Source organism: Bubalus bubalis, chromosome X, assembly GCF_019923935.1.
Source record: "Bubalus bubalis isolate 160015118507 breed Murrah chromosome X, NDDB_SH_1, whole genome shotgun sequence".
In the NCBI taxonomy this organism is placed as follows: Eukaryota; Metazoa; Chordata; class Mammalia; order Artiodactyla; family Bovidae; genus Bubalus; species Bubalus bubalis.
The window spans coordinates 57,211,795-57,228,546 of NC_059181.1; the positions used below are offsets into that span (position 1 = coordinate 57,211,795).

The window sequence follows — 16,752 nt, forward strand, 5'->3', positions numbered from 1 at the left end:
GGGGTGCCATTGCCTTCTCCATGATTGTTGTTACTGTCTTTCTAAATTCCATATATATGTGTTAATATACTATATTGGTGTTTCTCTTTTTGACTTACTTCACTCTGTATAAGAGGCTCCAGTTACATCCACCTCATTAGAACTGACTCAAATGTGTTCATTTTTATAGCTGAGTAATATTGCATTGTGTATATGTACCATAACTTCCTTATCCATTCATCTGCTGATGGATATCTAGGTTGCTTCCATGTCCTGGCTAAACAGTGCTGCAATGAACATTGGGGTACATATGTCTCTTTCAATTCTGGTTTCCTTGGTGTATATGCCCAGCAGTGGGATTGCTGGGTCGTATGGCAGTTCTATTTCCAGTTTTTAAGGAATCTTCATATTGGTCTCCATAGTGGCTGTACTAGTTTGCATTCCCACCAACAGTGTAAGAGCGTTCCCTTTTCTCCACACCCTTTCCAGCATTTAACGTTTGTGGACTTTTTGATGGTGGCCATTTTGACTGGTGTGAGATGATACCTCATTGTGGTTTTGATTTGCATTTCTCTAATAATGAGTGATTTTGAGCATCTTTTGCATGTGTTTATTAGCCATCTGTATGTCTTCTTTGGAGAGATGTCTGTTTAGTTTTTTGGCCAACTTTCTGATTGGGCTGTTCATTTTTCTGGAATTTAGCTGCTTGTATATTTTTGAGATTGTCAGTTGTTTCATTTGCTGTCATTTTCTCCCATTCTAAAGCCTGTCTTTTCACCTTGCTTATAGTTTCCTTTCGGAGAAGGCGATGGCACCCCACTCCAGGACTCTTGCCTGGAAAATCCCATGGATGGAGGAGCTTGGTGGGCTGCAGTCCATGGGGTTGCTACAAGTCCGATACAACTGAGCAACTTCCCTTTCACTTTTCACTTTCATGCATTGGAGAAGGAAATGGCAACCCACTCCAGTGTTCTTACCTGGAGAATCCCAGGGATGGGGAAGCTTAGTGGGCTGCTGTCTATGGGGTCACACAGAGTCAGACATGACTGAAGTGACTTAGCAGCAGCAGCATAGTTTCCTTTGTTGTGCAGCAACTTTTAATTTTAATTTTAATTAGGTCCCATTTGTTTATTTTTGTTTTTATTTCCATTTCTCTGGGAGATGGGTCATGAGGATCTTGCTGTGATTTGTCAGAGAGTGTTCTGCCTATGTTTTCCTCCAAGAGTTTTATAGTTTCTGGTCTTACATTTAGATCTTTAATCCATTTTGAGTTTATTTTTGTGTATGGTGTTACAAAGTGTTCTAGTTTTGTTCTTTTACAAGTGGTTGACCAGTTTTACCATCACCACTTGTTAAAGAGATTGTCTTTTCTCCATTGTATATTCTTGCCTCCTTTGTCAAAGATAAGGTATCCATAGGTGCATAGATTTATCTCTGGGCTTTCTATTTTGTTCCATTGATCTATATGTCTTTGTGCCAGTATCATACTGTCTTGATGACTGTAGCTTTGTAGTATAGTCTGAAGTCAGGCAGGTTGATTTCTTCAGTTCCATTCTTCTTTCTTTGCTTTGGCTATTCGAGTTTTTTTTGTGTTTCCATACAAATTGTGAAAGTATTTGTTCTAGTTCTCTGAAAAATACCATTGGTAGCTTGATAGGGATTACATTGAATCTATAGATTGTTTTGGGTTCAGTTCAGTTCAGTCACTCAGTCGTGTCTGACACTTTGCGACCCCATGATTGCAGCACACCAGGCCTGCCTGTCCATCGCCAACTCCCGGAGTTCATTCAAACTCATGTCCATCGAGTCAATGATGCCATCCAGCCGTCTCATCTACTGTCGTCCCCTTCTCCTCCTGCCTCCAGTCCATCCCAGCATCAGAGTCTTTTCCAATGAGTCAACTCTTCGCATGAGGTGGCCAAAGTACTAAGTTTCAGCTTCAGCATCAGTCCTTCCAATGAACACCCAAGACTGATCTCCTTTAGAATGGACTGGTTGGATCTCCTCGCAGTCCAAAGGACTCTCAAGAGTCTTCTCCAACATCACAGTTGAAAAGCATCAATTCTTCGGCGCTCAGCCTTCTTCACAGTCCAACTCTCACATCCATACATGACCACAGGAAAAACCATAGCCTTGACTAGACGGACCTTTGTTGGCAAAGTAATGTCTCTGCTTTTCAATATGCTATCTAAGTTGGTCATAACTTTCCTTCCAAGGAGTAAGCATCTTTTAATTTCATGGCTGCAATCACCATCTGCAGTGATTTTGGAGCCCAAAAAAATAAAGTCAGCCACTGTTTCCACTGTTTCCCCATCTATTTCCCATGAAGTGATGGGACCAGATGCCATGATCTTCGTTTTCTGAATGTTGAGCTTTAAGCCAACTTTTTCATTCTCCTCTTTCACTTTCATCAAGAGGCCTTTTAGTGCTTCATTTTCTGCCATAAGGGTGGTGTCATCTGCATATCTGAGGTTATTGATATTTCTCCCTGCAATCTTGATTCCAGCTTGTGCTTCTTCCAGCCCAGCATTTCTCATGATGTACTCTGCATATAAGTTAAATAAGCAGGGTGACAATATACAGCCTTGACATACTTCTTTTCCTATTTGGAACCAGTCTGTTCCATGTCCAGTTCTAACTGTTGCTTCCTGACCTGCATATAGGTTTCTCAAGAGGCAGGTCTGGTGGTCTGGTATTCCCATCTCTTTCAGAATTTTCCACAGTTGATTGTGATCCACACAGTCAAAGGCTTTGGCATAGTCAATAAAGCAGAAATAGATGTTTTTCTGGAACTCTCTTGCATTTTCCATGATCCGGCGGATGTTGGCAATTTGATCTCTGGTTCCTCTGCCTTTTCTAAAACCAGCTTGAACATCTGGAAGTTCACGGCTCACACATTGCTGAAGCCTGGCTTGGAGAATTTTGAGCATTACTTTACTAGTGTGTCAGATGAGTGCAATTGTGTGGTAGTTTGAGCATTCAATTCAGCAAAGAACTCATCAGTGACTGGACAAGGTAGAAGGTACCAGTCTGGGGTGTGACAACCCCCTTCATATTGGCTCACTTCAAAGATAACTATCCTCATGGTAGGTCATGCAATTCATTCCAATCCATGAAGTAAAATGAACTGAATTCACAGAAGCCTCCCTCAAAAGTGGTGAACTGAGTATTACAGAGCTCCATGTGTAGGAGCCTGGCTTGGAGAATTTTGAGCATTACTTTACTAGTGTGTGAGATGAGTGCAATTGTGCGGTAGTTCGAGCATTCTTTGGCATTGCCTTTCTTTGGGATTGGGATGAAAACTGACCTTTTCCAGTCCTGTGGCCAATGCTGAGTTTTCCAAATTTGCTGGCATATTGAGTGCAGCACTTTCACAGCATCATCTTTCAGGATTTGAAAGAGCTCCACTGGAATTCCATCACCTCCACTAGCTTTGTTCATAGTGATGCTTTCTAAGGCCCACTTTACTTCACATTCCAGGATGTCTGGCTCTAGGTCAGTGATCACACCGTGATTATCTGGGTCGTGAAGATCTTTTTTGTACAGTTCTTCTGTGTATTCTTGCCACCTCTTCTTAATATCTTCTGCTTCTGTTAGGTCCATACCATTTCTGTCCTTTATCGAGCCCATCTTTGCATGAAATGTTCCCTTGGTATCTCTCATTTTCTTGAAGAGATCTCTAGTCTTTGCCATTCTGTTGTTTTCCTCTATTTCTTTGCATTGATTGCTGAGGAAGGCTTATCTCTTCTTGCTATTCTTTGGAACTCTGCATTCAGATGCTTATATCTTTCCTTTTCTCCTTTGCTTTTCACTTCTCTTCTTTTCACAGCTATTTGTAAGGCCTCCTCAGACAGCCATTTTGCTTTTTTGCTTTTCCATGGGGATGGTCTTGATCCCTGTCTCCTGTACAATGTCACGAACCTCATTCCATAGTTTATCAGGCACTCTATCAGATCTAGTCCCTTAAATCTATTTCTCACTTCCACTGTATAATCATAAGGAATCTGATTTAGGTCATACCTGAATGGTCTAGTGGTTTTCCCTACTTCAGCAATACATGAACCGTGAACTTCCAGATGTTCAAGTTGGTTTTAAAAAAGGCAGAGGAACCAGAGATCAAATTGCCAACATCCACTGGATCATGGAAAAAGCAAGAGAGTTCCAGAAAAACATTTATTTCTGCTTTATTGACTATGCCAAAGCCTTTGACTGTGTGGATCACAATCAACTGTGGAAAATTCTGAAAGAGATGGGAATACCAGACCACCTGACCTGCCTCTTGAGAAATCTGTATGCAGGTCAGGAAGCAACAGTTAGAACTGGACATGGAACAACAGACTGGTTCCAAAGAGTTTAGCAGTACATCAAGGCTGTATATTGTCACCCTGCTTATTTAACTTATATGCAGAGTACATCATGAGAAACGCTGGGCTGGAAGAAGCACAAGCTGGAATCAAGATTGCCGGGAGAAATATCAATAACCTCAGATATGCAGATGACACCACCCTTACGGCAGAAAGTGGAGAGGAACTAAAAAGCCTCCTGATGAAAGTGGAAGAGGAGAGTGAAAAAGTTGGTTTAAAGCTCAACATTCAGAAAATGAAGATCATGGCATCTGGTCCCATCACTTCATGGCAGATAGATGGGGAAACAGGGGAAACAGTGTCAGACTTTATTTTTTTGGGCTCCAAAATCACTGCAGATGGTGATTGCAGCCATGAAATTAAAAGACGCTTACTCCTTGGAAGGAAAGTTATGACCAACCTAGATAGCATATTCAAAAGCAGAGACATTACTTTGCCAACAAAGGTCCGTCTAGTCAAGGCTATGGTTTTTCCAGTGGTCATGTATGGATGTGAGAGTTGGACTGTGAAGAAAGCTGAGCGCCAAAGAATTGATGCTTTTGAACTGTGGTGTTGGAGAAGACTCTTGAGAGTCCCTTGGACTGCAAGGAGATCCAACCAGTCCATTCTGAAGGAGATCAGCCCTGGGATTTCTTTGGAAGTAATGATGCTGAAGCTGAAACTCCAGTACTTTGGCCACCTCATGTGAAGAGTTGACTCATTGGAAAAGACTCTGATGCTGGGAGGGATTGGGGGCAAGAGGAGTAGGGGACGACAGAGGATGAGATGGCTGGATGGCATCACTGACTCGATGGACGTGAGTCTGAGTGAACTCCGGGAGTTGGTGATGGAGAGGGAGGCCTGGCGTGCTGCGATTCATGGGGTTGCAAAGAGTCGGACATGACTGAGTGACTGAACTGAACTGATGTGTAGGAGAGACAGTCTCAGGGCAGGCCTTTATTAAAAGTTATAAAAAAATCAATATGTAATGGATGCTTTTCATAAAACTTGAAAAATGTGAATTAAGGTCGTGAAAATCTAATGAATATTTGTTATAAATAAGATACATTTTTAAAAATGTTACATGATAATTATTCAGTGGTGAATTAGGTTTTAATCCTATCATGTATTTTTCTTCCATTCTTAAGGGTCAGCATGCATGCTGAGGACTGTAAAGTCCTGGGGGAAAAGCCCCAGGACTGTATATCCTCTGGTTTATTCTGTGAATTTGAAAGTTTCTTCAACATAAAAACAAAGGTTCATCTCTTATTAGAAATACAGTCATCAGCATAAACCCAAAGCTTTTGCTGGCTAAAAGAGTGGTATTCGTAGTTTTGGTACCACAACATTTTACCTAGAAATTTACTGAATCAAAAGAGTTATCTATGAATGTGGTGTTGGGGAAAATGCAGGGGGAGGGGGGGGGAGGAGAGGAAATGAGAAGAAGGGGGAGAGAAACTATAAAAGATAGTTATCTTTTAACTATATTCACTAATGATTTACCCAGTGACCTTTACCAAATACATTTTGCAAACATAATGAAAATGTTTATAATTCCCTCAAAATCCCCATGACACTATATAACCTTTATTACATTAATATACTCACATGACTCCAAATAGAATGAATATTGTAAAGAATGTGTATCTAAAAGTGAGGCTTGATCTAAGCCCTCTGAGCTTTGTGACTTTAGATAGGATCCATTTTCCTAGTGATTTCTGTTGACCCTATGGTTCCATCTTATCAGCCCAATGAAACTGTGATTTCCAGGTAGAGTCCAATTCCCCAGAGTTCTCTTTGGTCCATGGTATTGACACGAATCATGAATTTGTGCTTCTAAACATTCAATCGCTCCTTCTTCTTCCTTTCCCCTTACCATCTGTTTTAATGAATAAGATTTTTTTTATATAAAAGGCACATATGTAAGTTTTTTGAAAACCCAGATGCCCAAAAAACTACCACACTGACAGCAGTTAGCAGTTTTCATAATTTAATGAAAAAGTATTGGTAAAAAGGTGACATTTGAAAAAAGACAGTTTGTCTTTGAAAACTGGACTATATAAGACAAAATGAAAAAGATTTAACAAGAAGGTTAAGAGGTAATACTTCAAACAACAGCAAAATGTAGCAAATACATTTTGGGGCAGTTGAAATGTATACAGCTGAAGGCTCCTTCATTTATTTAGGAAAATTCTGTAAAAATATTACAACTATATTTCCCTGACTGAAATTATTTTTGTCAATACTATCCCAATGGCATTACATATATGGAATTTGGCTGAAGCACTTTTTTCAATGTTTGCTTTTCTTCCCACTCACTCAGAATTGAAAGGCATGAAAGGACACAGGTTACTGTACTGGCCTTTAACAGAGGAGTTTATAACATAGCTCCACTAGAATGGCATTACCATGAAGGTGTCAAATTATTATCTAACCCAGGAAATGCAAAGAACAAGTACAGAAACCTAGTGCATAAATTGGAGAAATTCTCTTCCTCATTTGGATAATCCATAGCCTTTTCCTTTGTATTCAAATGAAATACAGGACACTGATCACACATGCTATGGTATGTTCACACATATACACAGGCACAAAAGAAACATTTTGAAGGTGTAGCCAAAGGAGAGGCAAAATACAGAAATTTTCAGAAAAGGAGGAAGAAATAAAACCAAAGACGGCTACAGAAACAAAAGTGGGACAGAGGTTTTGAAAACTACTGAGTTTCCCATATTTATGGAGAGAAGGGCCCCTGCCTTTACTGCAGCTGGGATATTTCACCAGGAAGCAACTTTAAAAATCTAAAATGGCCTCATCGTCTGAAAAGTCTCACTACATGTTCCCAAAATAGAAGAAAGAGAACATTAATTTAAGGCTAAGAAAAGTGAGCAGAGAATTATATATAGTTGGCTTCACATTTTAAAAACTGTAACATTTTCCTCTTCTTTAAATGGGAAGCAGGTATGTTTTATCCTCCACAAACCTAACTATTCTCTTCTTCCCCAGAATTAATCAAGGCTGATAGTTTGGGAACAGAGTATGAGCAACTTCTGAAAAACAGCTCCAGCCTTTTTGTTTTGGAAATTGCCTTGAACTCACAGTTGGTACAAAGCTAAATTATATCCATGTGTTTTTAAACACATGCTTTCAAATTCTGTTTGACAATAAAAATCTGTTTCAAAATTAAAGCAGATAAGAATATTTAACTTCTCTGCACTTTATTATCTTTTAATTATACCTCAATAAAATTTTTATAAACATTAAAGCAGGCATACAAAAACTATCAGCCAAACTTATTTAAGCCAAACTTATTTGAAAACAGTTAACACAAAAACCCTGACCTGATACAAATCCCTCAGAAATGTTCTCACTTTGGGAAAGGCTCTGGGATCCTTCACAAGCGCCTAAACTGAGAGAATCAGAGCATTTTCCTTGGAAGTAGTACTTTTGTAAACACTATCCACAAGTTAGCTTTTTATGCTTGTTAGCTGGGTGAAATAGTTACGAGTGTGTCCCCAACAAGCAAGTCTAGGAACAGGCACTGAACACTTATAAGCATTAGGTGTATTGACTTGGTAAGTTAAGATACTGTGAAAGGAACTCAACCTTGTGCAGAGCCAAGGAAGAGGGTAGTGAATTTGACAGTATCTGAAATATTGGTCCCTGGTCTCTCCCTGAAGAGTGTTTCCAGGTACCAGTGGAGTTAGAAACTTCCTACAGACACCAGGTCTGGGAGTCACATGCTGTAGCTTCGAAAGATAAGTAGTTTTAGTGTCTGATAATCATGGTCTCTTGCAAATCCATTAACAATGCATGGACTCTTAATATGTATGTATATCAATGTGTTAATATAATTGGAATGCTGCCCCAAAGTATTTATGGAGCAAATTACTCTGGTCCCAGCTGTTCTCACTAGCTTCTGGCAAAAAAAAACACAACCACCCAAACTTTTGGACAGTATGTAATCCCTATAATGTGCTTGTAAAAACTAGACTCGATACCAGTTCAAAAACTGCAAGCCAATTTAGTGTGGAAAAATTTATTCCATTTTATTAGTATTTCTCCCAACATATACTAGAGTCATTTTGGTGTATGAGTTTTCCCCAATATATGAGGCAAAGGCAAAGATGGAGGTTTTCTTGGAATTTCTAATCACCTCTGCATTGAACTGTGGGAAAGAGGATATGTCTTGCTTTTACCATGGCAATCTCGTTTGGAATCATGGGGAGGGTTTTCCCCATCAGAACTCTCTTTCTTTACCCTGACTTTTTCATCATTACCATCACTTTCTGCTTCTGAATCACTCAGCTCCACATCTGGGCAATACCCATCATTCTCCTGATATGGAGCTCTCCCTGCAGACCGCCTAACAAGCTGCTTGCCCCAGAGCTGCTCTTTGGGGTTAATATTCTTGGCTGCCTTCACACAGTGCTGGAGGTTCTCTGTGATCTTCACCCACTTATTGGTGGCCTCCTTAAAGGACCTGCTAGTGTGCTCCACAGTAGATTTTCTAAGGCTGCCCTGACTACCCAAGTGGGAGCTGAGCATGGGCTCCTGGTCAGAGAACATCTCACCTGAGCTGTCTTTTTGGGTGACATCCCCAGACCAGGTACCCTCTAGGCCATTGGATTTGGCAAACTTGGGGTTAGGTTGATTTTTCCCATTCCCAATGGAAGACTGTCCATGCAGGGCAGCCTGAAGGACCAGAGGCTTTCCCAGAGACTGCCCATGATAGAACTTAGGGGATGGAGGTTTGCAAGCAGGACTGGGATCCTCTGCTTCACTTCTATCATCACTGGGATTGGTCAGTAAACAGTCAGTCTGGCTCTCTTGTGGATGCTTTGGGTATGACTTCATTCTCATTTCCAGTGAATCTTGAGCCACCTGCATGCTCCTCATATTACAAGCAGGGGAGCTGTCATCAGGATAGAGAGGTCCTTGATCAGGCTCTGTGGAGCTGTTACTGCCATCTTCTGTGGCTGATTTGGGCATTTTTAACTTTAAGGTAATTCTTGGTGGTGGGTAAAACAATGAATTTTCTAGTGCATTTGTCACAGGAAGTCCTGAGATTAAAAAAAGAAAGGTTCATTTTAACAACCAATCTAAATAACAGCATCTGTTTTCATGCAAATGGAAATAACAAGAAAGTGGGGGCAGCAATACTCATAATTAGACAAAGTATACTTTAAAACAAAGTCTATAACAAAGACAAAGAAGGGCATTAAATAACGATAAAGGGAGGAATACAAAAGGAAGGTATTACACTTGTTACCACATATACCCAAATAGAGGAACAACAAATATAAACAGCCAATACTAACAGAGATGAAAGAGAAATTGACAATAATACAGTAATAGTAGGAGACTTTAATGCCCCACTTACATTAATGGACAGATCACCCAGAAAGAGCATTAACAAGTAATGGTGATCTTAAATGACACAATAGACAAGTTGGACTTAACCAATATCTATAGGATATTACATCCCAAAACAGCAAAATACACATTCTTTTCAAGTGCACATGGGATGTTTTCCAGGATATATCATATGTGAAGCCACAAATCATTTCTTGGATTATAAGAATTAATGTTGTTAAAATGGCCATACTACATTTTTTACAGAATTACAATAAATAACCCTAAAATTCATATGGAACCACAAAAGACCCTGAACTGCCAAAGCAACCTTGAAATAAAAGAACAAAGCTTGACGTATCATGTGCCCAGACTTCAGACTATACTATAAAGCTACAGTAATCAAAACAGCATGGTACTGGTGCAAAAACAGACACACAGATTGATGGAACAGACTAAAGAGCTCAGAAATAAATCCACACACCTGTGGTCAGTTACACTTGCCTACAACAAAGGAGGCAAGAATATACAATGGAGAAAAGACAGTCTCTTTAACAAGTGGTGCTGGGAAAACTGGACAGCTTCATGTAAAACAGTGAGATTAGAACACTTCCTCACACCATTTATGAAAATAAACTCAAAATGGATTGAAGACCTAAAATGTTATACCTGAAACCATAAAATTCCTAGAAGAAAACAGAACACTTTTGACATAAATCACAGCAGTATTTTTTGGGGGGGATCTGTCTCATAAGACCAAAGAAATAAAAGCAAAAATAAACAAATGGGACCCAATTAAACCTAAAGGCTTTTGCATGCAAAGGAAACCACTGACAAAATGAAAAAAAAACCTACAGAATGGGAGAAAATTTTTGTAAATGGTACAACCAATGATGAGTTAATATCCAAAATACATAAAACAGTTCATACAACTTGATATTATAAAAATAAGCAACCCAATTAAAAAATTGGGGAGAAGACCTGAACATTTTTTGGAAGACATATAGATGGCCAACAGGCACATGAAAAGATGCTCAACATTGATAACTATTAGAGAAATGCAAATCAAAGCCAGAATGAGATATCACCTCACACCTGTCAAAATGGCTATCATCAAAAAGTTTGCAAATAATAAATGTTGGAGAGGATGTGGAGAAAAAGGAACACTTGTACACTGTTGGTGGGTGTGTAAATTGCTGCAGCCTCTATGGAAAACAGTAGGGAGGTTCCTCAAAAAGCTAAAATTAGAACTACCATAGGACCCAGCAATTCCACTCCTGGGTATATACCTGGAAAAAAACAAAAACACTATTTCGAAAAGGTATGTGCATCCTAATTTTCACAGCAGCACTATTTACAATAGCCAACATATGGAAGCAAATGAAAAGCCCATGAACAGAAGAATGGATGAAGAGGAGGTGATATATATATACACAATGGAATATTACTCAACCATAAAAAGAATGAAATTCTACCATGTGCAGCAACATGGATTAACCCAGAGAATATGCTAAGTGAAATACGTCAGCAGCAAAAGACAAATACTTTATGACATCACTTATATGTGGAATCTAAAAAATAATACAAATGATTATATATGCAAAACAAACAGACTCACAGATATAGAAAACAAACCAGTGGTTAGCAAAGGAGAGAGGGAAAAGGGGAGGGAAAAATTAGGGTATGGGATTGAGAGATACAAACTAGTATGTATAAAATAAACAACAAGGATGTATTGTATAGCACAGGGAATTATAGCCATTATCTTTTAGTAACTTTTAATGGAGTACAATCTGTAAAAATACTGAATTACTATGCTGTACATCTGAAACTAATATAATTTTGTAAAGCAACTATATTTCAATAAAAAAATAAACAAATAAAGGCATACATTCTTACAGCAGAGTTCATGTACCCACTCTTCCAAATACTGAACAAATACCTGTGTTTGATATGTGCATATAGCAGCTGAAGTTAGCTGAACTAGAGGTTAGGGTGGGGATTGCTACAGGTGGAAAACTTAGCACTGCCACTTTTTGCTGTGTGACTCCCAACCTCTTCACCTCTGTTCTCCTAGTCTGTAAAAATAATCACAAAGACTAGTGTGATGCCTCATACATCCTTTCTGCTCCTTCTATTTCTGAAAAGAATGTCACTAGCAATGGTTTAGAATAGGGTCTTCCTATTTGTGTGTCTGTACATGTGCATGAGTGGGTACCGCATAGCATTCAGAACTTGCCTGAATGTTCGGGCTTCCCTGGCGGCTCAGGTGATAAAGAATCTGCCTGCAATGTGGTAGACCTAGGTTTGATCCCTGGGTCAGGAAGATCCCCTGGAGAAGGGAATGGTACTCTGGTATTATTGCCTGGGAAATCCCATGGACAGAGGAGCCTGGCAGGCTACATACAGTCCATTGGGTTGCAAAGAGTCAGACATGACTGAGCCACCAACACTTTCCCTTTCTTTTACTCTGAACATAAGACATTTCGGATCACACCCTCCAGTCTTCCTAAAACAAGTCAAATACAAACTCATAAGAATGTAGTACAGGTTTTGGTGGTTTCCATATATTTTATGTCCTTAACTTAAAATAATTTCTTCACTATGAATGACCATCATGGAGGTGTGGGGCAGGTTTTGTAGTGGCAAGGCCCCCAGAAAAGAATCATGATGTTTCTGCCAATCATGATATTTCTACTGCTATAGGCTTGGCCTTGGGAGTACTGGCAATCAATTACCTGGTTATATCAACCCTATAATCATATTTAGGACAAGTCTTCCTCTCTCTATTACTCTGAGTGTTCTGAAATCAAAAGGGCACTAGTATCAAACAATTTATTTTTGTTATAAGGACTTGACCTTTGCCCATTACCATCTCACTGTAGCCGCACAAAGATGACATACAGAGAAGACAACTATTATGTGCCTCAATGGTTCCCTAAAGGTCTAAGCTGAGCACTCAGTCCCCACTTCTACCAGAGCCTGCCATCTGTTGCTGCCACAAGCAGTTATGGGGCTGGGTCCCACTAATCAGAAGTCACATGGTCTAGGGGCCAATTTCCTTGGCACCATGGAAGCTCTTCCTGCTGTCCTCTGGTTCTCCTTGTCTTGTCTATCATGGTACTCTTATGGCTGAGCAGCCCTGCTGTTTCCTCCTACACCATTCTGCCATGGCCTGTGATCCTCACAACTTTCCATAAGACTTTGACACCTACCTCACACCTTATTTCTGGGTGTCTCTCTTGCTCTATAGCTGGCCCTTGGCAGAAGCTGGATTCTGCACACATTGCCCAGTGACCCCTAGTTGCCCAGGCTCTCCCACTGACCTCTTTTAAATGAGGCAAAGGGAGGTTACAAATATCTCTGAATATGACTGTCATCATTCCAGCCAAGCTCCTATGCTTAGAGTACTGTAATTATGTTCACTTGTTTCTCTCACCAAGTGGGCAGAGTTCTCTGAAGGAAGGAATTCTGTCTTGCTCACTGCTCTGTCTTCTAGCTCAGCTCTTAGTTAATAGGAGGTGCTCAACAAACATCAGTGAATAAGTGAAAAGATAAGAACCCAGATCTCCTACTAAATTCTGGCTAAGGATTTGTTATTAATATAACAGATTGTTAGGATGAGTAACCCTGGAATTAAATGTTTTCCGGAAACTAGGATTAGATCGTATCCTACTGATTTCTAAATGAATCCAATGATTTTAGAATCATTTCATGGCTCCAACTAACAGCCTCTAATATCTGTCTGGGATGTAAGTTATCTGTCCTAGACCTGCAACTCCACCAACCCTACCCTGGGATTTCTTGCCTCATGAGTCAACAGTGAAATGGGCCACGTTACATCATGGTTGGACTAGAACAAATGAATTTAAAAGATTTTTAAGTGAAACAATTGATATAAAATTTATACAGCTTACCTGCAGCAATTTCCTCATTAGCCAGCTTGACTTGCAAACCAAAGATCTGTTCTTGTAATTTGTTGCATGACAGCTTTATTTTTTCTCGTCTGCTTATCATGTAGCACAGGTTTCGGACCTGTAAGCCCAACCCCCAACAAATAAGAGAGTTTTGTCATGTTACACAAACCTGACAACTGAACATTGTTTGGCTAAAATTAAGACAACTTAATTTTACGTCACATGGCGTGGGGGGGCTGAGGAGAGAAGACAGAACCTAAAAGCTGGATAAAGAGAGCCGCTACATAGGTATTCACATGGCACGGTCAATGGTAGGATCATGGTTCCCATATCAATCAGCAGCACAAGCAAAAGCTCCAAAGCTACCTTCTCAAGTCTACTCTTCCTTTGGCTTCATGGGCTTTGTATTTATCTGTGCAGTCAGGCTGGAGAACTGAATGATGACTTAACAGTTTAGCTTTCCCTTTAGATCCGTGAGTAAATGGTGGCAATGCTGGATCCAGTATTCTAATGAGTGCTGGACCAGCAGGATACAAGTCTGCTGGGAAGACTGGAAGTAGCTTTTTTTGCTCACACTTCCAGCTCAGTCAAGTTTCCATAGCTACAAGGGTGAAATCCTCACTCTCTCATGCTCTCCCATCTGGACAAGTTACTCAAACTTTCTGTGTCCCAGTTTATTCATCTGAAAATAGGGATAACTGTACCTTCTTCATATGCATGTCAGGATTATGAGTTAATATTTACAAAATGCTTAGAAGAGTGGTACCACACAGTAAGTGCTATATATGTGTGAGTTAAATTTTAAAAAGTGAGTAAAATCAACCCTGCATATTCACTGGAAGGACTGAAGCTGAGCCTCCAATACCCTGGCCACCTGATATGAAGAACCGACTCCTGGAAAAGACCCTGATGCTGGGAAAGATTGAAGGCAGGAGGAGAAGGGGATAGCAGAGGACAAGATGTTTGGATGGTATCACTGACTGAAAGGACATGAGTTTGAGCAAACTCTGGGAGATGGTGAAGGACTGGGAAGCCTGGTGTGCTGCAGTCCATGGGGTCGCAAAGAGTCGGACATGACTGAGTGACTGAACAACAAAAAATCTATTAGTTCCTCTCCAAATTCTGGTAGCCGAGAAAAAAACAAGCTACCATTACACTTGATTATAAGATTCTCTAGGGTAAACACAGGACCTAACTTATCTTTAAATCCCTACAGTACCTAATTTAGTGAGTGTGTGTGTGTGTGTGTGTGTGTGTGTGTGTGTGTGTATCTCATGAGTTACACTGAATTATCTGGCACAGAGGCTCTCAACCAGGAGTAATTTTTCACCCCTAGAGGGCATTTGGTAATTTGGGAACATTTTTGGTTATCACAACTGGGCATGTTGGGGGTTTGCTACTAGCATCTAGTGGGTAGAGGCCAGGGATGCTGCTAAACATTTTACAGTGTCCCCCACAATAAAGAACCATCCAGTCCCAAATGTCAATAGTACCAAGTTTAAGAAACTCTAATCTGGCACTTTCCTAAGCAAAATTCATTCTTTCTTCAGCCTGCAGTCTCATAAGTGTGTCAGTAAAATATAGCTGAGCCAATTTAGGTTCAACCGTGGAAAAAAAGTAAACCAAATGAAATATTTATTTCAAATTAAAGGTTCATAAAGCATCTAAGGGAGGATAGACTCTTCTATTCTCTGATGTGTCTAGCAGAATTTCAAATAAGCCCAACATTTGGGGCCACAATGAAATCAGAAGATAAGCAAGGGCACAGAAGCCTATACTACAAATATAAATGGGTTATTTTTTTTTTTAAATCTGGAAGTGTGGCCTCCATTCCTATGCAGACCAAGATGTATACACTAGGTCATAGTTGGTCACCTTACCCTCTCTAGGTCTTGCCGTAGGTGCATAAACATTCTCATGCGAGTGTGAATACTCTCTTCTCTTGGCTGTACCAGGACATTTTCTTCTTCCTCTTTTGGAGGAAATAATGGCTTATTGAAGTTACTCTTCCGCTTCAGCTTCCAGTAGTTATAGATGAAGTCCACAATTAGCATGGGCAGCCCCAGCTCTGTGGCCACATCTTCCACATTGACCATGGAATAGAACTCCTCCTCCAGCTCCCGAAGCTTCTGTGCCCGTAGACTGGTCTTCTCACTCTTGGCTTGGCTCTGCTCTGAAGCCCTGTGTAGGGGGTACTCGGACTCCCTGAGCTTTTGCCTGCTTTGGCTGTGCTTGAGGCAGTATGACTTGAACTTTACTTCATCCCCCTTATCTAGGATGGTCTTCATTTCTAGGCTGTGCTCAAAGGCACAGGTGACATGGAAGGCAGTGATGCAACTTTTTATTGAGCACTGTGGGGAGAAAAGATGTGTTAAGGCAGCAGGGCTGTGTGGGGAAGAGGAAGCTCTATATACCTGGGCCTAAACTGAGAGCTCATAGGAAGCAAAGGAAAGACAGGGAGAAAGTTGGTCTTAAACTGACTATGACGGACACCTTACAAGTAAGCCCAGAAATCTGCTCTTTTACAAAACAGTAAAAACAGAGGCAAAAAAAATTTTTTTTTCAAACTCTTCTTTAAATTTTAGCACAAGCATTAAGTTTTTCTGAGAATTCTTCTTTGGCCCCTATAAAGAGTCATGCTGTATCTTTTCTGTGACCCCAATATCACCTCATCATATGCTTCTATAATGGTCCTTTTAAACTATACTTAGAGCATAACAAATGTAAAATTCCTGGCCATGGTTCTTAAAGACAGAAGCTGTGTCATTCATCTTTGCATTGTCATCAACTATTGAACTAGCAAGTGCTCAAGAAATGCTTCTGAACAAATGAAAGAAAAACAGAATCAATATTACTGCCAGAACAGCTACTGGTTCTAAAAAAGTCACAGGAACTCCAATATTTAAGTAACCTAACTTCTTGAAATTGGTCTTATAGAGCTGTGCTGTCCAACATGGTAGCTAAGGTAGCCAACTGGCTATCTTAAATTACATATAAAATAAAATTAAAATTACATACAATTAAAAATTCAATTCCTTAGTCACACTAGCCACATTTCAACCATACTGGACAGCACAAATTTCCATCACATCATAGAAAGTTCTACTGGACAGTATGGTTACAGACAACCTGGAATTAAGTTTACAATATTCTTCCATTCA

The 16,752-nt window shown here is 40.0% G+C and overlaps 1 protein-coding gene across 4 annotated transcripts in view; it reads right to left on the reverse strand.

The window, feature by feature from the left end:
* Positions 1-6,295: 6,295 nt before the first annotated feature.
* JADE3 (jade family PHD finger 3) overlaps positions 6,296-16,752 on the reverse strand; it is a 139,608-nt gene continuing 129,151 nt past the window's right edge. For all 4 annotated transcript variants that reach the window (XM_006058759.3, XM_006058761.3, XM_006058760.3 and 1 more), the window contains 3 exons: positions 15,472-15,942; positions 13,592-13,709; positions 6,296-9,382 (listed from right to left, as the gene is read on the reverse strand). In XM_006058759.3, the coding sequence (XP_006058821.1) occupies positions 8,472-9,382; positions 13,592-13,709; positions 15,472-15,942 (1,500 nt within the window). In that variant the 3' untranslated portion in view covers positions 6,296-8,471. The remainder of the gene's footprint in view (positions 9,383-13,591; positions 13,710-15,471; positions 15,943-16,752) is intronic.